The 23,103-nt window shown below is 40.2% G+C and overlaps 1 protein-coding gene across 3 annotated transcripts in view; it reads right to left on the bottom strand.

The window, feature by feature from the left end:
• TP63 (tumor protein p63) overlaps positions 1 to 23,103 on the bottom strand; it is a 235,571-nt gene that overhangs the window by 13,649 nt on the left and 198,819 nt on the right. For 2 of the 3 annotated variants that reach the window (XM_075555627.1, XM_075555629.1), the window contains exons 5-10: positions 16,181 to 16,367; positions 13,959 to 14,074; positions 12,823 to 12,932; positions 12,013 to 12,149; positions 9,599 to 9,681; positions 5,207 to 5,343 (exon numbers count right to left, since the gene is read on the bottom strand). In XM_075555627.1, the coding sequence (XP_075411742.1) occupies positions 5,207 to 5,343; positions 9,599 to 9,681; positions 12,013 to 12,149; positions 12,823 to 12,932; positions 13,959 to 14,074; positions 16,181 to 16,367 (770 nt within the window). The remainder of the gene's footprint in view (positions 1 to 5,206; positions 5,344 to 9,598; positions 9,682 to 12,012; positions 12,150 to 12,822; positions 12,933 to 13,958; positions 14,075 to 16,180; positions 16,368 to 23,103) is intronic. The other variant, XM_075555628.1, reaches the window with a different exon arrangement.

Below are 23,103 nucleotides of genomic sequence, written 5' to 3'. Positions count from 1 at the left end.
GTCACAAACTTGGCCTATAAATGCCCAGATCAAACTCATGAAAAGCAACTTTTGCATAATTAAGAAATCAATTATACCACAAGAATGCCAGGAACAAACCCTTTTATTTGCTACTGATTGTGCAATCCCGTGGGCAATTTGGAACTTGTTGCCCAGACTGGTTCTTTAAATCAGCCTGGATTACCCCTTACAGAGGCACGGATCTCTTTATACTTAGTGGATGCTGGGACCGAGTACACCATTTTACCAGGAGGAACGGGTATCTCCATAGAGTAATGCAAAGCAATAGGGATGCAATTTACTTTCTAATAAAGACCTTTGGTTTTTACTCCAAGGCTACATATTGAATTTGGGTAATTCTGTTGGAGCCAGGACTGCCTGACACGATGTGTGACAAACAATGAATTAGTGTCCTGGTCAGATAAGAGAGGGATCCAAACTTTGAGACCTCCAGCTGGCAACTGTTCTCCAATTATCTGGGGAAACTTAGAAAAGTAATTTAATTTCTATACTTTTTCTCAGTTTTTCTTTTTCATTAACTCATAACTAAAAAAAAAAACTCTCCCAAGTATGCACTTTACAATGTAACCCTGAATTCCCAAAGTGACACTGTGTAAACTTAAAGAGTTTATATAACTTCATGGCCTATAAGGTTGAATGATATACTTACCTTTTTTTGAGGGGGTTCTATACATCTGACAATTTCAAATTAATATCCTGAAAATGTGGGGCGTTTCTAAGTCAAATGAAGAATTACGGTGGTAGGCACCTCTACCAGTTTGAATATATGTGTCCTCTGTGGATATCTATATCGATAATCCTGAAGCTGCTGGTTACTTCCCCCAGAAAGATATGCTGAATTTGAGGAGGGGGGATATACAACATTGTTGGAGATAATTGCAACCAAATGTGTTTAAAATCATAGGATTTCAAACTGAAATACCAAAACCAATCATGCTCATTACCTCTGAGCTGATTTCAACTCATAGCAACCCTGCCAATTAAATGACATAGAGATAGAATTATGGGAATGGATGGTTGGTTTAGTTTCAATGATTGCAACTTGCTTATGTAATGAAGAAGAACATCTTATTCCTGAGAAATCCAAGTTCTAAATCTGATTTCAGCCCTGGCTCTATGATTAACTGGCTATGGACTCACAGGGAGGGTTCGCTGCCTCCGTTGATCCAACTCAAAGCAAAGGTGCTGTAACAGGATATGCTCTCGATTATTCCAAACTATTCCAAAATCCTACTATTTCCCGACTTGTGCTATTTGGATGAGTCATAATTATTCATTGATCAAAAGGCAAAAAGAAAGACTAAAGGCTCAGGATGTCAGGATTTAAATTAAGATTCAAATGGAGTCCATCCTGTAGGAAGTCAAAAATGCTTCCAAAGGAAAGCAAGACTCAAGCTAAGTGAAGCTCTAACAAAGTCAGAGCTCTGAGATCAGAGAAGGTAGGAAGAAGCAGGATCAAGTTCAGATAAAATAAATCAAATGCTAGATCTCAGGTGACTTCTGGAAAGCTGTTTTCAGAGGTGATGTCCCTCGGAAGGATAACGTGACGGCATAATCACTCTTGTGCAAAAACAGAGTTGAGATCTCTGTTTCTGGACACATTATCTCCTATACCGATGCAGACAAATCAACTAAAAGAAAGTTTCTGTCTAAATGATGCCCAAATCTATTTGTAGCCATAACAATTTGATTCCCAGGAACTCCATGTAAAATCTAGCTTCCAGAGAGCTTATGATCATGAAGGTCAGTTTGGAAGGAACATTTTGGAAAACTAAAAGCATGCACAAACTCAGCAGACAGAAAACCTCCTGTGAGGGAAGGAACTGACGTCACTTGACTGAAAGTACTCTAATGCCATCTTGTAGTCTTTCCCATTCATTCTACCTCTACTATTAAAAACAGGACATTGCTTCTTGACCAGCATGAGAGAGCTGCTATGTTTTGGAAAGGAAATCAGGAGTTGTTAGAGGCACGTTTCTTTGTCCAGTCATTCATGCTCTCTCTGGGAGATTGGAATGAAAAGAAAAGAAACTGAAAAAGATACCAAAATACCCCAAAATCTCAACTGAAAGCTAGGAGGACTGGAAAATTTACATAGTGGTACAGTAATCCCAGGGGACCCAGGTACATGTTACAAAGGCGTTGGCAGGCCAAATGTCTATATTTTGCAGTTAGCTTTCCATGCACAATGTAGCACACCTCATGTTAGCCCTCACACCCCGTGAGATAGCCACTCAAAAACATGCATATGACACTTTTTAATGAATTATATGGCTATAAATTCCTCTCTATTTACCTGTGGCCATACACATTTTGGTTTATGTTTATAAGTAGGACTATGCCCTAAATTCTTTGGGCTATTAAAAATGCCACCATTCATTTTTTTTTCTTTTTTGTTGAGGTAAGATTGATGAAATATGGATCAAAAATTTATCCCATTCAGAACAAGATCAGGCAGGCAAACAGTGAGCACTGAATAAATCATCGTAGGGGGACACAGGGCTGTGGGCTTCTTATAAGCATACCACCTGCCACAGGCTCGCTGGCATGGATCCTCTGGGCTGGCAGAGTCTCTAAAACAATGGTACTCATTCCTTTGTTTCATGATATAGCAAGCTCTTGAAATTTGTTCTGTCAACTTACACAATGCTACAAAAAATTTCCAGAACACCTTTACGATCAAAAGCATTATCTGGTTAGGTTAAAGAAGTGAACTATGTGTCGGTGGGAATCCCATCACCCTCATCCTTAGTGACTTCAGGGAGCAGTTTTTCAAAGGAGGTCTGCTATGCGAATCCAATCAGTTCTTGGATCCCTACCTCCCAACAGAACTTTATCCTTAGCCATATTTTGTGTCTCCATGGGCTTGTGCTGAGACAAAAGAGACCACTATTGAAAGTTGCTGCTGTTGTATTAGAAAATGAATACAAGCTGAAAGCCCTCATTAGGATGAGCTCACACTTTTAACGAGATTTTACCTTCAAATATGAATTAACATTAGCTTGGAAACAGAATGAGCAAATCAAGCTTGAACCTCATGAAGCCATAGAAGAAAAGCTACTCGTCTATCTAGACCAGGAAATGGCAAACGACAAGTGAGCATAGCCAATGAGTGAAGAAAGGTTTATATATTTTTAATGGTAGGAAAGTGTCAAAAGACGTAGAGCACTGTGTGACATGTGAGAGTTACATGAAACTCAAACTTCAATGCCTATTAATAAAGTCTCGTTTGTTGATGACACTTTGTTCTATATGACTGCTTTTTACTGCAGTCACAGAATTATATTGAATAGTCCCAAGATATATGAGAGAAAATAAAATATTTATCATTTGTCTTTTTCTGCGGGCGGCGGGAGGGGCAGTGTGTTGTACCCTCTCCTAAGTAGACCTTTAAGCCACACCACTTAAAAAGCAATCGCTGGGTTTGACCAATTTTTTTCCCTATTAACTTGAAAAGATTGTTCCACAATTGTTGCAGAGTACTTCTGTCACCATGATATGCTAATGGCTACTTCTTCTGAAGTCCTTTTGGCTGGAACAAACTTTTCCAGAGTCAATACAAGGCAATTTGGGAGTGTTTCTTAATCCGTTACTGGCATGCATCTTTTGGGAAAGGCATTATCCCCTCTGGGTTTCCCTCTCTGTGTTAAAGATGTTACAGGTCTCTTTGATCGCTGTTGTATTGTTTTATGAGAACAAAATGGATTTTGCACTTGAATACATTGACATCTCTTACTACCTGATTATGCAAAGGGCCCATGGGACTGGCCATGCTGGCTGCCATCTCAAGTTCTAATTTACTTTTGGAACAATCAGTGTTGCCAAGGAATTTGATTAAGCTTCCTGCTCAGCCTAACATATAAAACTATGTAATTATGGTGGAAAAAACGTTCATGTTAAGAGCAAATGAAGGGCAAAAGGGTTTTAACTGCTTAACTAGCCTAAAGTCCTTTAAAGAGAGAGTACATTTTGTTTCTGTTTCTCTCCTGGCCACCTTGAAGCCCATCATCAAGAAGCAAATACTTCACAAGGTACTTCTTGGCTACCAGCTATTCAGCCTCCGTATGTTTATTTAATAAGAAATTATAAATCATCTTTGTTAATTTTCCACAACACTGTATAATATATAAAAACACACCAGAAAAGAACTACTATTTATTGTTTGTTTACATTTCTAGTTCAAAGACAATCATTGCCTTGGGCAAGATAGACAGGCTTCATTTTTTTAGTGGTTTTTTTGTTTTGTTTTGTTTTGTTTACCCCAGAGAGTAAGGTTAGATGTTTGAGTTATTCAAATGGGCACAAATTATATATGTTTTTTCATTTCTGTACAGAGATTTTGGCAAGACTTCCAGTACAAACAACATTCTAATTAAGCTAGTGAGTGAGTGCGCTTAACCACAGAAGGGTAAGGAGAAACAATCTTGATTGGCCAATTTCCTGCCTTTCACCAGAGCGACTCTATTCTGGTTAGTCATGAAATAACATCATCGAAGATGCAATAATCAGGGTAAAAGCGAATGCATACGTAGGTTGTCCTGTATATTTTATTATGTTGCAAAACCTGGTCCAATTAATGTTAAAAATGTGTTGCTGGAAGACAAACTAGAGTAAGGTTGCGAAAACATGGCAGTGTGATGCTATGTTGCCCTTCTGTACCCAAACATTTTCCCAGAGTGCATGCAACAAGCTTCAGCATACTTCTCAACATCATCTTTACAGATGTCTCCCGACAGGAAAGACTATTTTCTGTCCTAGTTTAAAGCAGCATACCCCACAGTGGGTAATGTGCAGCCCAGATGCACAAGGCAAGCCACTGGGAGGAAAGAAGATTCTGCTTTAAAATAGGCACATTAGTATGAGAATAGAGTATCTGTTCGCAGTTATTTTACTGATAGATGTATATGGATCAGGGAAATACAGCAGGAAGTTAGCACTGTTAGTGGGGGTCTCTTTGTCAATGCACCTGCAATCACTCTCATTCAACCGCAGAGCATGGGCGGAACTTCCAGGGAAGATTATGATGACACATGGAAGACTGTACTTGGAACAAGGAGCCTCGTAGCAGCTCATTTTAAATGCTTACGGGCTGCGGCCTCACAATCGCATCTCCTGTATCACCCATCATCGACCTGCTGCAGGCCTGAATACGCAACTAACTCTTAGGGCACACGGGGGTACTCACTGTTTCTGAAGTAAGTGCTGGTGCTGTTGCTGCTGCTGTTGCCTGTAGGTCTCAATCGTGTGCTGGGGCAGGTACTGCATGAGCTCCAGGGACTCCTTGATCTTCAACAGCATTTCGTACGTCTCCCGGCCCCTCACCTGGGGAAGTTCAGGGGAAGGTAAGAACTTTGGAACTGTGTTCTATAACAGCGATTCTCAACCTGTGGGTTGTGAGGCTGAACGACCCTTTCACAGGCTTCGCCTGATTCATAACAGTAGCAAAATTACAGCGATGAAATAGCAACAAAAATAATTTTATGGTGGGGGGTCCCCACCACATGAGGAACTGTATGAAAGGGCCACAGCATGCGGAAGGTTGAGAACCACTGCTCTATACGATCATCATGGAGACTAAACTAATGAAGACTGAGCCACTGTGCTTAGGAAAATACAGATGCCCCTGGGCTTCTGTTCACAAGACTTTGCAAATCAAAGAATACACAACTTTGTTTACGTGTGTTTCCTATTTTATGTTGCCAGTCTACTCATACAAAGTATAACCAAGAAAATTTTAACTCAAGTCGGAACAAATGATCCAGCATGCATACTTGTTTTTTCTCCAAAAAGCACATCATAATCTTCTTGCACTTAATTATGCTAGACAGCAGTTATCCCTCAGGCCTGAGAGCGATTTTCAACAGCACCGTCAGGAATAAGAATGACAACAGTGTGCCGCTGGCACTAAGCAGACCATGCAAAGGCAACGGCCCCTTGGCTCTTGCAGGAGAGCTGCAACAATAAGGCCAAGCTTGGCCTTGCATACCCTCAGTTGGGACAATGTATACTCGGTTTGCAACTTCTACCAACCAATACTGCTCTGCTCTGCATAGGTCTGAAGAGGAACACAGAGGGCCACATGTATCGGCTCTGTGGTAATAAATAATGAAAATTAACTACATTTATGCATGAACGGACAAAAGTTTTCAGCCAGGGAAACAGTGTCTTAATAAAAGAGTTTTTAAATTTTCTTTAAAAAATATGTATGAGAACATCTAGAGTAAAAATGTATGTGAGTCACTGATGGCGCTTTCTATATGTTGTACCCTAAGCAACCCACTGAGCTCAACCTAGTATCTGCTATGAAGCCAAGGGTTTGATTTTATCAGAATCCATAAATGGAAATAGTCTCTCTTCCTTTGGCTGGGTTAAGCCGTAGTCATTCTTGAAAACTCATCACAGGTATAAACATCTGGATAAAATTTATTTTGATTTTAACATGTTTGGCCAAGCCTGATGTGCCTCATGTATCCCACAGCACTGTGCCTTCTGTACTGGAACATGTGCTGCACTATAACTTCCTGGCGCCTCTTTATAAGGCAAACTCTGTGGAGGCAGAATCTGTGTCCTACTGATCTCTGTCACTCAATAAATACCAAATTAGGACATGCCAAATTAATAGGATGTTTTCCTCACAGATTTCAGTTTGGGCAAACCTTTATTAAACTTAAGCTATAACTCATCACAGAGTACCTACTCCATTAGTAAAAAAAAATTGAAATTTCATTGAAAAATAAATTTTCAAATGGCTCCTATTCTTTGAGTAAAAAACATATGCCATTTTTAAAATACACCCTGGATCAGGATAATGTTTACTTAAGTTTCACAAGTCAGTTTCTCCATGTGACTTGAGGAAAACAAATTGCTGTCTTAGCTAACACAGTGTGATTGGTCTACTGGTAGCGTAGTGTCAGAGGGTCAGGATCTAAAGGAGGTGGTCAAGTGGGCATGGCCTACCCAAACCTGACAAGTTGCTTCAGCTTCAAAATTCCCTGGCAGCTGTTCCCAGTCAAGTCTTTCGACTCTTCCCTCAAGTCTGATGTCAATGTAGGTCACTGGCAGTAAGAACTATCACCAACCCCCTGCCTTCCAATGGATTCCTGGTCAACTGGAGACCATAACTCAATGCCATTGAGTTGACTTCCTCACACAGCTAGCTTATAGGACAGTAACTTAGTACTGGTCCCTCTGTTTCTGAAATTGTAAATCTTTGTGGGAATACACAGCCTCATCTTTCTTCTGTGTAATGGATCATGGGTTTGAATTCCTGACCTTTTGGGGGACTCCCCCCTCAACATAATGGGTTTATTTTCAGTGTTTTGAGGATAGGAGAGAGTTACATACTAATTATAAAAATTACTGACTGAATTAAGATTTATATTATTTATACTTCTAAATGCAGAACAGGGAATGGTATACACATTGTATAAAATAAAATGAATTCAAGCTCTAAAGATGAAATCATTTACCTAATTTCCAAATGTGAACACTAGTACCTCTGAACCAAACACTTTTATTCAAATTTCAAAAAGCACAGCATTTCCAGAGACCACAAACACTTCATCCATAATTACCTTCTGTTATAATAATTGTCTCTGTTATGAAAACTGACCTTGCAGTTAGGAATCCAACACAAACCCCACCATCAACCTCATTAAGCAATTCACTGCCATTGAGTTGATTCAGACTTGGTTTCCCTATAGGACAGAGTAGAATCACCCCTGTGGGTTTCTGAGACTGTAGTTCTTTAGTAGAATAGAGAGCACTATCTTCTACAGCCCTATCTCCATCTGACGTAGGTCGGCTGGTGGTTTGGAAAGGCTAAACTTGTGGTTAGTAGACCAGCAGGCCACCAAGGCTCCTATAAGACAGATGAAAATTGTCACATTGTCAAGTTCTCAAGGCTATGACTCTTTCTAGAAGAAGTCTGCCACATCTCTCTCTGTCGAGTGGTGGGCAGGCTCAAACCTCTGACCTTTCTGTCAGCAGCCAGGCATCTAACCGCTGTGCCACCAGGGCTCCTCAATGGCTATGCTAGTGGCAAGAACTTCTGCCGCATAACTAGATGCAAACAAGTAAAGCAATGAGCATTAAAGAAGTGGGACTGTAGCCTAGTAAAGGTCACCCTAGTGATCCAGAGATGGCTAAGGCTCCTCACGGGAGCCAATAGTGTACTTCCACAGTAATGGAGCTGAGCTTCTGGCTCTTCGCATATAGTTGAGGACCCTACCTATTTTTCTTTCTTTATAGCACATCCTAAAGGAAACCACAGTCAATATTCTGCAACTATAGCCTTGACAATGCTGTGAATGTTTCCTAACAATTTTACTCAAGTTGGTGTGGCCACCCAGCCTAGAATAATTTAGCATCCTTAAACTATAAAGTATAAATTATTTTTAACTCTCTAGGTAAAATAAATGGTTAATGAGAATCACTTTGATTGGTAATAAGAGGAGCCCAAGCCATTAATATGTCAGGGGATACCCCCCTCCAAAAAAAACCAGAATTTTTTTCAGAACTATGTATTTATTTTTTTCTCATAAAACTACTTTTGCACCTTCAAAGTATTCTGCATACACTTAAAACATTTGTCAAATCTGTGATTCCATTCTTAGAAACCTTTTTCAAACTCCTCTATTTGGATGGCTGGTAGCACCTCCTCCTACTTTTTTTTCCTTCACCTCTTTGATGTCTCAAATCTCTGTCCTTTCAGGTCTCTCTTCATTCACGGGAACAAAAAGAATAGTATGGAGTGAGGTCAGGGGAGTCAGGTGTGTGAGGCAAGAGAGACATGCTGTTTTTTGCCAAAAACTGGCACCTTGGGATGGCTGCAAGAGCAGGTACATTGTCATGGGGGCAAAACCAGTCCCCCTTCTGCCACAAATCAGGCCTTTTTTGTTGTACACTGTTACTGTATCTTTTCAGAAACTCTAAATAGAGAGCTTGATTAAGAGTCTGACCAGGTAGAACGAATTCCAAATGCACTGAGTGGCCATTTTCATCTGTTTGGGAAGATGATGGGTATCCATTTGTCATCAATTGACATTTCACCATTTTGAAATGAGAAAACCAGTCGTACACTTGTGTTTTTCCCATAGCATTGTCCCTGTAAGCTGTGTCTTACATCATAACAGGTTCTAGGGCATTTTTCCCAAGCAGGAAAGAAAATTTCATAGCCCCAAGCAGTTTTCTTAAATCGGCCATCACAAAAAACGAGGCTCAAGCGAAACAGCTTTTATGAAAAAATTCACTGTGGCCAGAGAGAAACTTCCCAGGCGATGCCGCTGCATGCACTAACTCAGAGCAAGTTGTTCGATGTTTGGCTAGCAGAGAAAAAATGCGTATGACAAAAGCCAGACAACACAATACCAGTGTGTTTGGGGTACTCCCTCATATTCTAAATCTGTGAAGGGAAGGGATACCTTCCTGGTTTTTCAGAAAACACGCTCTGTTCTTTGTATCACTAACTACTCTCCTCTTCCTTTCTCACAGTCACAGGTCATCCCAAGGTGAGCACATACTACAACTCTCTCAAAGGAGCTGAAAATGAAGCAACACTGAAAACCCCGAGACTCACTGGTAAGTACAAGAGTTCATCATCTGGGGATCTCCGTTTCTTGATGGATGTCATCTGGATGCCATGTGTGTTCTGCCGAAAAGCTGCCAGGAGAGAAAAACAAGTTTTACGTAGGATACATTTCTGAAGCCATAAAAATTTTATTAAGCAGACAGTAGTCTCAGAAAAACCTGTGAGATTAGGGTTTCCAGTTCTAAGCATGCACTTAATTAGTCATGACTACATTTACATTAAGTCTAAACCTAGCAATAAAAAGGAGGGAAAATATGGGGGAAGAATAAATGAAAGAAAACAATTCCCTATGCTGAGAAAGGGCCTTTGGTTTAAGCGGTCCTGCAGAAGTATGTCTGTGGACGGCTGCTATGGAAAGAAAGATCAACTAGTTTTGTGATTTCCTTTTTAGATCCTTCATTTACCAGGGAAAAATGCATTATATTGGATAGTCCTGCTATTGCATTCAGTTCTTCTCACCCTAATTTGTCCATCACCCAATTCGTGAAAGCTTCATTTACCCAGGGCCTCAGTGATCTCTTTAGTCAAATGAGTGATTTAAGCTGAAAAATCTTAATGTTTCCAAAATTAGAAACTACGTCTAGGATTAAAAGTAGAGAGGTAAATCCTTCTATCACAGTTCCAGTAATTTGTTCTTCTTAAATGTTAGTCATTAACTTGAGGGTGATTGTGATGCTGAGCAAACAGTGTAAGGAATATGCTACCAGGATGATTCAGAAATAAAAATTAGGATGGATAGCTGCAAAACAGAATTTTAAGCATCTGGTCATCTTAATTATTAATATTTTAAATACATTCTTAGTCTATTTTCACCTTTTTATCACTTTTTAAAATTTCTTATTTCTTGGTCAATTTTGATTTTAACTCTCATTTTGCAAAATTAATTCTGGTGACAATACACATATTAAGACATACAAACTATGCTCCTGTTTAACAATTTCTACAAATATTGTTCAGTGACATTGGTTACATTTCCCCCATTTTATCTACTCTCTCATCACTTCTCTTCTACTTGGGCTGTTTGTTTATTTAGACTCACGTATTTGCCCTTATTTATTTATATTTCTCATCATATTTTCCAGTTACTGATTTCCTTTATTAACCATACGCTTTTTTTAAAGAGCACAATACTTAAAGGTGACATTTATTCTTATTCTTATTTAAGAGCTCAATGTTTAAAAGTTATTTTTTTTCTTTTACTTTTTGAGGTAAACATTTTTGTTGCTTGTTTGTTTGGGGATGACTTCAAGCTATAGTTTGAAGGTTTCAAGGAAACCCATGATAGTCGTCCTCCAGCCTCAATAGATCCAGTATGTCTGGATTCCCTGGTGATTTGAAGTTCTGTTGTATAATTTTTTCTTCCTACCAGGATCCATCTATTGTGAGAAACTTCATTTCAAGCATGGATTCTTAGAAATGACACCAAACACAAAAGCTGCATTTTAAAAATTATCATCTAAAAAGACAAAGTAGGCTATAATAAGATGAAAAATTCCTGTGTATTGAAGGACTTCTTCACAAAACACAAATCAATTCAAGTCTGTGAGAAACATTTTGGAAACTATGTTTCTGGTAAGAAAATGTAAATATCAACTACTTGTAAAATCATCAGGCTCATGCAAGCCACCTTCTGAAGTGAACCTTCGGTACAAGAATGAAGCATGTGAGGCTCAATTGTTATAGACATGTTCTGGAACAGGGAAGTGAAGTTCACTTTCCACCTGCTTTCTCCTTACCTGGAGCAGTCATGTTTTAATCTATTTTACACTCTTGATTCCAAAGATGTCATTATCAATAATAATTTCAAAACCCTTATCTGACAACATTGGCCTCACTATAGATGGGGAGAATAGGTCCAAACAGCGTTATACACATAAAGTCCAAGAAGTAATGGAGACCTGGATCTGTAAAGCCACCAGCCTGTGGTACAAGAAATGTACATAGAAACTTCAGCCTTGCCATCCTCCACTGGAGCAATTTTCAGCCTCGTGATCAGTAACAACGTAGAAAGCTAGCGCCAGTGTTTCCGGCAATGGTTCTCAAACATTGGCTGGTATTGTAATCACCCAGCTGGCTTATTCAAACACAGAGATACCGATTCAGCAACCTGGCAGCGAATGCATTTGCAGCTCTCTGAAGTTTTCAGGGGATGCGGATCCTGCGCCCTTGGCCCTTGTGGGAAATGCATTTGGAGGATAGCTAAACTAAGAAATACTCACTGAGATGATTTGCGTTTGTAAAAGTCTAGTAAGAGCACAGCTGGCTCTGTGAACATCAGTGAGACTGGGCTTCTAGAGCACTGGGGCCCTTCCTGCTGCTTCTCCAGTGGCATCTAGCTTCTCTGCCCCCCAGGATCTCAAGATGGCTCGGCCTTGCCCCGTGTGGCTACTACAGCTACTTACGGCGCTTCATACCATCACCGTTCTTTGTGCTGTCCGACACTTGCTGCTTCCTGATGCTGTCCTCGTCGGCCTTCCGGTCTCGCCCAGGGCAAGCGCAGATCCGGGCCTCAAAACAGCGGCGCCCCAGCACTTGCCCACTAGGATTCCGAGAAGAGGGTGATTAGGGCTAACATTGAAATATTTTGAGATGCGCCTGGGGTTCTCCCAGTTCCATATCAGCCATTTCCAGTGCCCCCCTCCACCCGCACCCCCAGCAGCAGCAGTAGCAGCAGATCAGCCATGCGGCTTTGAGGAAGGACCCCAAAGTACTTGGCAGGACACGAAAGTACTGAGATGCCACAAGCAATATTAGTAAATAACATTCCATTTGTTCTGCAAAGCACCTCCAAGCCATTAACTGAACAGCTGTATTTAGCTTCTCCTTTTGAAGGAAACTTGAGTTAAGCCAGTGGATGTCTCCGGATAAAATCCCCTCCAGCAGTCCAGACTTATTCAAAGAAACTGTTAAATGCCTTGGGGGCCACATGAAAACAAACACTGTCTAATCAGAAACAATTCCAGTCAGAGGTCAAGAATTCAAGTATGAAGCAACTTGCACACCAAGTCGGTGGTGCTTTTTCTGCCCCCCTCCCTTTGCCCACCCTCTTCTGTCTCTGTTTCTATAGATCTTTTATGGATGTGTTTGCAGCCGAGATTTACAGCACAAAGGACAAAATCACAGGGAGCACTGCCATGCATGCAAAGTTAAGGAGAAAGCAAAAGGGACTCCACTGACGCCCTCTGCCCAGGCTTACTGCGGAAGCCACTTACTCTCTGGTTTCCAGAGTAACGATGATTAAAATCGGCCGGCGGTTCATCCCTCCAACACAACTGCTATTACACATGAAATTGTATAAGACTGTCGTGAATTCAGTGCCAACCTGCACACAAGGGAAAGAGAGTGTTAACAGTGGTTTGAACGGATGCATTTCCTTCTGAGTCCTTGCCTTTTAAAACAACGCTACTTCTGAAGAAGGAATAGTCCTTTTTTTTCTTTCTTTCTTTTTTTTTTTTTGTCCAGGCAAGCTCTCAAAACCCATTATAGATCCTGTATAGTTTATCCCTCGGGTGGGGATGGGAGACCTTAAAGCTAAGGTTCATACCGTTTGACGCTGCATTGAGCGAGACAGACTGTAACAGATAAATGCTTTTGATCCTGCTCCGTGCCCAATTGGCTACACCACAGACATGAGTTATCAGTGGCAAAGAGAGCTGCAAAACGACCCAGAAGGGTAGAAATGCTCCAAGTATATGTTTCCCTTTTTTTGGAAAAAAAATCAAATCCAAACAAAAACAGCATGACATAGATTTGAATGAATACGTCGATCATTAATATCTTGCATCTTGACAGGTTCACAGAAAAAATAGATCACGTCATCCCAAGTGATCATTTATGGAGGTAGCACGCAAAGGTTGAGGGGGAGAGTCAAATGTGCCAAGGGTTCACATAGCAATCTAACAAGCCCAAAGCCTCTTACACTCCAATGTTCTCATCACACCACTGTACCTCACAGACTTACCACCTGTTTCCCTCAAACATCAGCTAAGAAGCCCTGCTCAGGCTCCGCCACTTGCAGTCGAACGTAAGAATTCCCACATCCAGCTTTGGTGCACAGCCACTGCCAAATGCTCTGGTTACTACAAAGTCATGTTCAAGGGGGCTTCCCAAAGCTCATGGGGAAAAAAAAGAATCCAAATGCGCTTATCTTTTCATTCCATTTTCCCATGAACTTTCTGAAGTCTAAACTCAGTCGCCAGTTTAATTGGCATTTACCTTCACGATAGGAATGTGGGAACAAAGTCATGTCACCAAGTTTTGAAGGAGATGGACTCGTGGCATGGGGAGAAGAGGAAGAGAAAAGAGACAAAAGAACTCCCTCCAGTCTGCCCAGTCCTTCTCTTCTTACCTGGGGTGGCTCATAAGGTACCAGGACGCTCTGTCTTCCTGTGATGGGGTCTTCTACATATTGGGCGTGGCTGTTCCCTTCTACCCGGATCAAATGACTAGGGGGCGCAATCTGTCCTGCAGAGGAAAGACAGGCAACAGAGTGAGTTCTTGACCAGAGAAGACAAGAGGAAAACTCATGGGTGAAATGTTGGGGGTCCAAGAAATGATTTGTGTGCCCAAGGAAAAACGATCCTTGAAAAAAAGGAAAGATCCTGTTGTCAGATATCATATACATGAGGACATTTCAACCTTTATAATGATTGAAAGGAGTGGGATGCTCATTTATATCTGAGGGCACAGTCCTGTTTCTGGAGGTTTACGTTAACAGTGCCAGCCTTTATGTCTCCATGGGTGAAGGGAGACAATGGATGTGTAAGTTATGGAACTAATAATAATTTATAATTTTATCAAAGCTTCATGAGGGTGAAAGTGTGAGGGAGGGAGGAAAAGTCAGGAAGGTCTCAAGTAGAAAGAAAATGTTTTGAAAAGAATGATGGCAACATATGTACAAATGTGCCTGACACAATGGATGTATGGATTATTCCAAGAGTTGTAAGAGCCCCCAAATAAAATGATTTTTTTAAAAAGGAGAGATTTTTCCAGCTTTCTTAAGGGAGAGAAGCAAAAAAGAGAGGTTATTTTATTTAAAAATAAAAACTGGCTAGTCTTATTATTCTTTCAGGCCTCCTAAGCTGGGGACAAGCAAAATGAAGGCAATTTTGAAAGAGCTTAGGATGAGTTTCACAACATTGTGATTGTGACAGAGGTCCGCCAAATCCAAGTTGCTCTAAGAATTAGAAGTCATTAAGGTGTTCTTAAACTTTGGCCAAGTATTCCTATTCAAAAAAAACAAAAACATTCAGTAGCAGCAAAAAGCTAAGTGGGACAAGATGTTCTCAATAGCGCAACATAATGAAGTGAAAACTAAAAACAAATATTAAATCAAACAATGAGAATAAAGTTGAGCATAGTGCTATGCCACCATGCTAGAACACAGTTATGCAAAATGATAGCTAACATGGAATAATCTTTATGGCATGATGCTAAAAGAAAGACATGTAAATGTATGGACAAAGAATCTATGCAGACAAGATCTAGAAATTAATGGCAAAATATAGCCGTGTTGAAATGGAAGGATTTGACTTTCTAATTTCTATCACTTTTTGTTTTATTCCTTTAAGTTCTCTGTAATCTATTACAACCTCTGTTGTTACATATGCTTGCTAACCATCCACCTTCTAATTTTTCATATTTGGCTCTTTCAATATCCCCATGCCCTGCATTTATTAGGATGTTTTCTGTACAATAAGTATCTTAACTCTTAATCTCTCTTGTACCCTCACTACTATTCATGATTCCTTATCTTTTCTTTTGTTCTTCCTTTCCATTTTGGGGTGCTTACAACCCAGCCTCTTTTCATAGAGCCATTAGCATATCAGATCAAAGGGAGCATTTGAAAGAATGACCTCTTCTATAAACCGGTTGTTGGATCTGAGGATCACAGTCTGCTAAGAAGGCTATGAGGTCCGAGAAAAAGGCCAGCCGAGAGGGTCAATAAGCTTTATCCCTGCGTGTAGAATTCAAAGGTGGCCCTCAAGACAAGGCACCTGGTTCCCTGACCCCTGGTTCCTCACTTTACTGCTCAACCCGTTTGTAGGTTTGTAGCCCGTGGCATATCTTCTATTTACTCTTTATACCTACTGGTTGCTTTATCTTCTCCTTTACTGTCTTCCTTTCCTCTTACAGATTTTTTTATTCCTATTTCTTTCCATTTATGCTCCTTCCTCAGCACCTTCCAGCTCTCTATGGGTGTCGGCTTGACAACCACTGGGGAATTCACTGAACCTGAAAAGGACTCCAGAGTGGCCCATGAGCAGGCCATTGACCACATTCCTCCCCTTATGCCCTCTCCTTATGGAAACAGCAGTTAACAAAGGGCCTGGTAAGGAGGGAAGTCCAGGTCACTTAGCAATTATGACCATTAAATCTAGTAGCCCAAAAATTTTGAGGGACATACATTTATTTATAATGATTTGGAGACACCGTCAGCCCAAAAGGGAAACCGAGTTGCCATCAGATTGCGCAAGTGGGAACCAGGTAGGTGACCTGAAACAACAATTCCTTCGGCTCCTGACCTTCAAGGAGCTTAACAGAAGTGCTACCGAGTCCACTGCTCCTTACCCTCATTGAATTCACGGCTCAGCTCGTGGTTGGGGCACCGCTTCACCACCTCCGTGACGTGTTCCGCTTTTTTGTAGACAGGCATAGCTCGGATGACGGCGCCCTGAGGAGGGGGGGTCATGACCTTGATCTGGATGGGGCACGTCTTTGCAATTTGACAGTACAGTTTCTTCAGTTCAGTGGAATACTGCTCCGAGAAGGGGTCGTGGTGGAGGAAGGAAAGAACCAACAGGAAATAATATTACCATCAAATTCAAAGTAACAAAGTAAAATTGATGCCCACTTTTCATAGCCTATGTAGCCGTGAGTTTACCACTGGCCACTAGATTCAAGGCATTCACACATGCATATATTAGTATACTTACAGTTTTTTTAAATCTGTGGGAAAATTCCATTATCTTTAAATCCTATTTTTCCATAAAATTTAAAAATTTCCTTCCCATGGAGTGTGTGTGTGTGTGTGTGTGTGTGTAAAAAGAGCTGTATCAAATTAAAAGTTATTTTGATATTTCCATTAAAGTCATTGCCTTGCAAAAGTTGCACATTTATTATAACACATTTATGCCGTTATTCTCTTTTATCTTCTTTTTAAGGATAAACAACCCAAGACTTAGAGGGACCTCAGTCGTTAACGACCGGAGCAGCTTTAAAGGTTAACGGACACGAAACTAAATCAAAAAGAAGTTTTCATGTATGGGTGAAATTAAACAACAAGCAACAAAGAGCTTTCTGCTTAGCAGGCTATAATTAGCCTTGCCCTTACAATATGCTAAAGATATGCATAAGAATTAAGTGTCCTGGAATTCTTATTTTTGAATATGGAGCATCTGGAAGCATTGATCTTTCTGCCTTAAGTCAATCAAACATACCATTATCATCACAAGCTTCCCAAACTACTACACTGAACTCCCAACCTCATTTCACGAGAGGCAGTGAGAGCTGGGAGAGTCCTTTGCCCTGATTTTCTTCCTACATGTTCAATAAAAAAGAACTCATCCAATAACAAACAGCCAGTTACTCAGCGAGACCCTGGAGAGTGCAGTCTGTCTCTGACAGACTTGGATTGCTATGAGTTTTGAAAGGGTCTGTTGTTGCTGCTTTGGGAATGTTGTTTCCCTCTTTCCTTGGAACTAGAGACTGGTACACTTAGTAACACTTACCCAGACAAAGAGTAAACACACACACACACACACACACACACACACACACACACACACACACACAGAACAATTATAAATTGGTAACAACATCTTTCCAGGGGAAAGATACTCTAAAGTAGGGACCAGAATGGAAAAGTGACATATTATCGAAATAGTCTAACCAAACCAAATTTGACTAAAGACAAATACCCTCACAAATTGTACAGGAAAAAGCATTGCTCTATCTGGTGCTTTTGAAATATAATCTTCATTTAAATCATCTTCCTGTCTCTCACAAATATTGTCAGGTCTATGAAGTTTTTCAGTTGAAAATTTCCCAATGCTCCAAATGAATTGTATAATCAGTTCCCCATGCCCCCAGGCCAAGGATTAAGCACAGCAAAAGGGTTTTTACGTAGTTTGCAGAAATAAGCAATGTGCCAAAAACAACGGTCACAAAAATAAAATTCAATTTGGGAAACATTGAATTAAATCTAGATAGATATGTTTGCTCTCATATGTTTAACTCATGACGTTACGAATGAAGGCTTTGTCGTAGACCAGACTATGAACTAGCTTTTACTCCAAACGCCCCCAGAAAAGGCATAACCATTTGTGTTTCAGTGGGGACACTTACACACTCGCCTCCCGAGGTTCGTGACAGGGAGCGTGGAAAAGATGACTGAAAAAGAAGAGTGTCGGCTAACACCTGGGGGAAAGGAACAAAAACCACATCCTTCCAAATATGTGAAAATTGCCACACATAAAAAAGCTGTAAAAATAGGTGCAAGTATTCAGAGTGGACCAGTTTCCTAAGAGAAACATTCCATTTCAATAATTGATATGCCATATTTCAAATTTGACAGACTAAGTTATAAAATCCATAGAAAAAATTAGACAGCCTTCAGTGTACATTTGCGCTCATTTTAGGGTGTGGCGGGGAATCTAATGTCTGAGTTTAAAGAATAGCTTTTATCATGAGTTTAAAGAATAGCTTTTAGTTCTGGTGGGAGAAGCGAATCCTTTTAACACTGTGGTGAAGGAATTTCAGCTCTGCCCTGTCCTATCTGGGGCTCCTGGAGGAGATGCTTCAGAATTCCGAGTTTACGCTATGAAAGGGAATACAGCTCCATCGCTGGATTATCAGTGCCTCCTTCAGGATTTAGGGCCTTGCTCTGGGTCGTCAGCTACTAATCTCTCTACAGAACTGATGAACATTCACACTAACTTGGAAAAGACTCTAAACAGTCTCAGGACAGTTAGGTTTCAAAGTTAAATGAGTTTACCACAAACTTATGGGGAAAACACATGCACACAGCAACGTTTGGTTTTCAGCGCTCTAATTTCTAATGCAGATCAAGATCATAAATTTGTGTCATTGTTTCCATTTTCTAGATAAGAAAAATGAAGACACAGAGAGGACTTGCCAGGGTCCCACGGAATGGCTGGCTAGTCACAAGCACTGTTTTTCTTTGCTAGGACAACACTCCCCCTTCTCCGTTTTCCTGTATAACCAGAAGTGTTTGTATGATTTACATTTTAGTTCATTTTTTTTAATTAAAATTTTTTTTTTTACATTTTAGTTCTCATCCCCAATGACATGGTTGTCTCTGAGTTTCCTAAGAGTCTATATACACAGCCTTCTAGAACAATAAAATAGAATTCACCGGGGTTGTACTCAACATCAAATTAACTCTTCCGTATTCAGTGTAAGGTTGGCTCAGTTCATTTCAGGGAGAAGTAGCAAGTGCTGAATTGATAAAAAACCTCCTGGTGGCATAAAGTTACTTCCTGGGCTGCTAACTGCAAGGTCAGTAGTTTGAAACCACCACGTGCTCTGCAGGAGAAAGAGGGGGCTTTCTACTTTGTGGAGGGTGACAGTCCCAGAAACTCCCAGGAGCAGGTCTACCCTGTCCCGTGGGGTCGCTCTGAGTCAGCCGGGACGCGATGTCACGGAGCGGGTAATTTTGGCATGTGAGGAAGAAGACCTGGACTCTAGTACCAGTTGTGGTCACACTTTTTGACATGGCTCACAAAGCAATTTATTAGGCCCTTTAGGATCTAGGTCCATCTTACCGTCCTAGCTATGCATCACCCCGCCACCACCTGCCCACGCCTCTCATTCCATGTTCCATCCATGAGTATCTCTTAATGCCATCACACGCTATAGTTGACCATTCAGTATCCAAACATGCTATTCTCTATCTAGGACCCTCTTGGATTTCCTCTGTCCTCCATTCCTTGCCAGTGTAATTTGGATATTGTTCCTCGGATAGAATCCAGCTGGTATTATAGACCTTGTTTGAGGACTTCATATTTGATTAGGTAAAAATATCTGACCAAGGTCAAGATCCATTACATGTACTGACGTCTTTTGGTTAAACTAACAGACTTGACATTTAGCATTTAGGAAGGGCTAATGTGATCTGACAGTACCTGTTCTTTACCAGCCAAGTCTGATATTCTACTTGCTTCATTGTTTGAAAATCGATTCTGTGATGACTTGGAATATTTTGCCAATATTGAATCCAACACTGGCCCATACCTACTGCCAGTGAGGTGGTTCCCACTCCTAAAATGACCCTGTAGGGCAGAGTAGAATTGTTCTGTAATTCTAAGACTGTAAATTTTTATAGTACCAGATAAGCTCATTTTTATTTTCCATCAGGTGAGTTCAAACTGCTGACCAGTGCTTAACCTATGCTACCAGTGCTCCCTGCGAAGGGTCTACAGTGTATTAATAATGTCTCAGATTTGTCCTGCTGTCCTTATGCTTTAAAAATAACAGCTATTCACATCTTCTCTAATTTGTATAAACTTTTTGCTTTTAAGTAATCCTAGCAGCATCATGGACACATGGAAACTCTTGGGAAAAGGAAATATACAGCACATTTCCCTTACACAAAGATACACCATACACACTTTAGACTTTTTCTATGCAGACATGTACACACACACGCACACACATCCTTATTCACACTGAGATCATATTATAGTTAATTTTGATTTACCATGTCATGAGCATTTTCTAAATCAAAAACATCATTTTAAGTCATTTGATTATATTTTCAAGAGCTATAGTACAATTTATTTATCTAAATGTTTTCTTCCACTTAATAACCATTGAAACCTGTACCCTATAGCACATTTTAAGACATCCATATTAACTAATGTTATCCATAGATGGAACTTTTCACATGGGATCACTGAATGGATGTATGTATGTTTTGTGGTTGCAGAAACGTTAGGGGACAATCTGAGTGATCTTTCCGTAAATTAAGGAAACTCCACGAAACTCAAAGCTCACTGCCATCAAGTTGATTCTGATGCACAGTGACCCTATAGGGCAGGGCAGAAACGTAGGTCTGAGACTGAGACTTTGTACAGGAGTTGGAAGCTGCATCCTTCTCCCCAAGAGAAGCTGATGGTTTTGGACTGCTCCCCTTGTGGTTAGCAGCCCAGATTGTTACCATTATGCCACCCAGGTTCTCCCTAATTCTTTGTTAAATTGTGTCTCCTTCTTTGTCTTTGATTTTTAAAGTGAGTCTTTTAAAGTCATTATTTTTCTTCATCGAATATACTTATGAATATATTTCATGAGCTTTTGATGCACATGCTTGAACTAGAAAGCTATTTTCCTTTTTAAAAAAATTACATTGTTATACTTTCTGCCCTTAATAATTTCCAGAAAAACGGAGGTCTGACTTTGGAGCCCAATTCTGTATTCATCATATATTTTATACGCTTAAATGCACTACTTGTCGGCACCTTTTGTTTTTGTTTATATCCTAGAAAGCTTCTTAAGCTGGTTTCTATTATGGTTTATGGATGGTTTTCTAGAGTTATTTCTGTCCTGTTCTATTCCAAATAATGATTGACCTTCTTCTTCTGCATTTTAAGCTTCTTCCTTTAGCTCATCAATCTCCCACTGCACCTGACCCAGTTACCTCTTCCCATCAGTGTGCTTCCCTAGTCTGATTCTTTTCTTTCTCTCAGGGTTAGAAAGTCTCCATTTGATTATTTTGCACTGAAGAAAGCTTAAAAGTATTTCTTCCAGTTGCTAGATATCCTTTCTTTGACTGTATTTCCTTATAGTTATATACAAATGTTTTAATGTCAACTCTCCTGCTCCTATATAGAGTTACAGTCTCAGAAAATCACAGGGGTAGTTCTGCACGCGGCTTACAGGGTGACTCTGTGCCAGAATCAATCATAGTTTTGCACTAGTGTAAAAAAATCCAAGTAAAGACCGTGCTGTATTTTCTTCCATGTTTCTTTGGCCTTTCTCAATTCAATTTCAGTAGTATTTTATGTAGAAAGTTTGCTTTAAGATTCAACACACTCACACACATATGCACAACAAACACACAAAACACAACATGGAGGCGTCCAACTTGGACATATCTCTTACACTCCGAATAACTTAGTGGAAAGTTAGGAGTGATTACATTAGAAGTTGCTAATAAGTTGCCATTGTAACCTTAACACTTTAACACGAGAGAGGTTTTTCCCTTCATGTACAATAATCAATAATTACCTAGTAGACACTTACAGAGCACCCACTACAAGCAACCTTTGTAGTATACCATGAGATATGGAATGCAGACTAAATTGAAAGAAAATTCACTCAGTCCCTATCCTCAAGTTACAGTCTAGACCAAAAGACTCAAACTAAATGTACTACCAGTGAATTGATCCCAATGTACGGCGTCCCTATCTAGTGGTTCAAAGGCGGTAGAGATCTTTGTGGAAGCCGAGAGTCTCATCCTTCTACCCTGGAGTGGTTGGGTTGAAACCTTGGCCTTACAGTTAATAGCCTACAACCTAGCCCACAGCGCCTACAGGGCTTTTTAAAGGTAGAGTCAAATTACAAACAGCCCAAACACACTAGGTATATTGAATTCTATGAGATTGTGGAAGTTAGACCAATTAACTACTAATTAATTAAATGTGACAGTTATTGATCACATACTCTCTGATCAAAGCGCTGTTCTAGGTAAGGAAATTCAGCAGTGAGCCAAAGCACAGTCCAAGCTCCAAAGCATTTGATATTCCACTGAGGGGAGTTAGAATTAACAAATAGCTACTGTGTGGTGGTGCTAAGTGATATAAGTAAAAATGCATCGGGTAAATTAAAATGAAATAAAGGGTTAGCTGTGGATTATACTAATTTTTTACATAGGTAGGTAACACAGCTCATGCCAGTTGTAGCTCTTTCAGTTATTTAACTTTAAAGTTAATTTAGGAAAGAAAAAGCTGTGAGAACCCGAGGAAAAGAAAAGCACACGTGAAAGAATTGGTGTTCATAGGGGGGAGAGGACGACAGCTTCACCAAGGTCATGTTCATCTGACCTTGACAAATCCCTGGGGCATTGAAGGAAATCAGTTGACTGCTTTGGGCCTTGACATAATCAGCCAAAGGGAGAAAAATGAAGGCACTCTGTTAGATGATATCTAAGAAGAGGTTTGTTTCTTTCTTCTTTCTTTCTCTTTTCCATTAGGAATACTTTGTGATGGGATGCAAATCTGTTAAAGTAGCACAGGGTCAGGTTCGACGGTTGAGGTAACTTATTAAAAACGATGTGGAAATCAAAGGGTTGGTAACATTTTCTGGCCAGAAACATATGAGGGGGCTTGAAACAGTTGGAAGAATATTTTCAGTTTTTATTTCCAGTTTTCCACCAATTTTTTCAAGGTCTCTCGTTGACTGATGGAGATGAACATTTTTGTTCATTCATTCCAAAATAGATTTTATCTATGAGCAAGATTGAAGAGCCATTTTTT

Source organism: Tenrec ecaudatus, chromosome 8 (assembly GCF_050624435.1).
Source record: "Tenrec ecaudatus isolate mTenEca1 chromosome 8, mTenEca1.hap1, whole genome shotgun sequence".
NCBI lineage: Eukaryota > Metazoa > Chordata > Mammalia > Afrosoricida > Tenrecidae > Tenrec > Tenrec ecaudatus.
The sequence above is the reverse complement of the archived record's forward strand: the minus strand, read 5'-3'. Positions and strand labels throughout refer to the sequence as shown.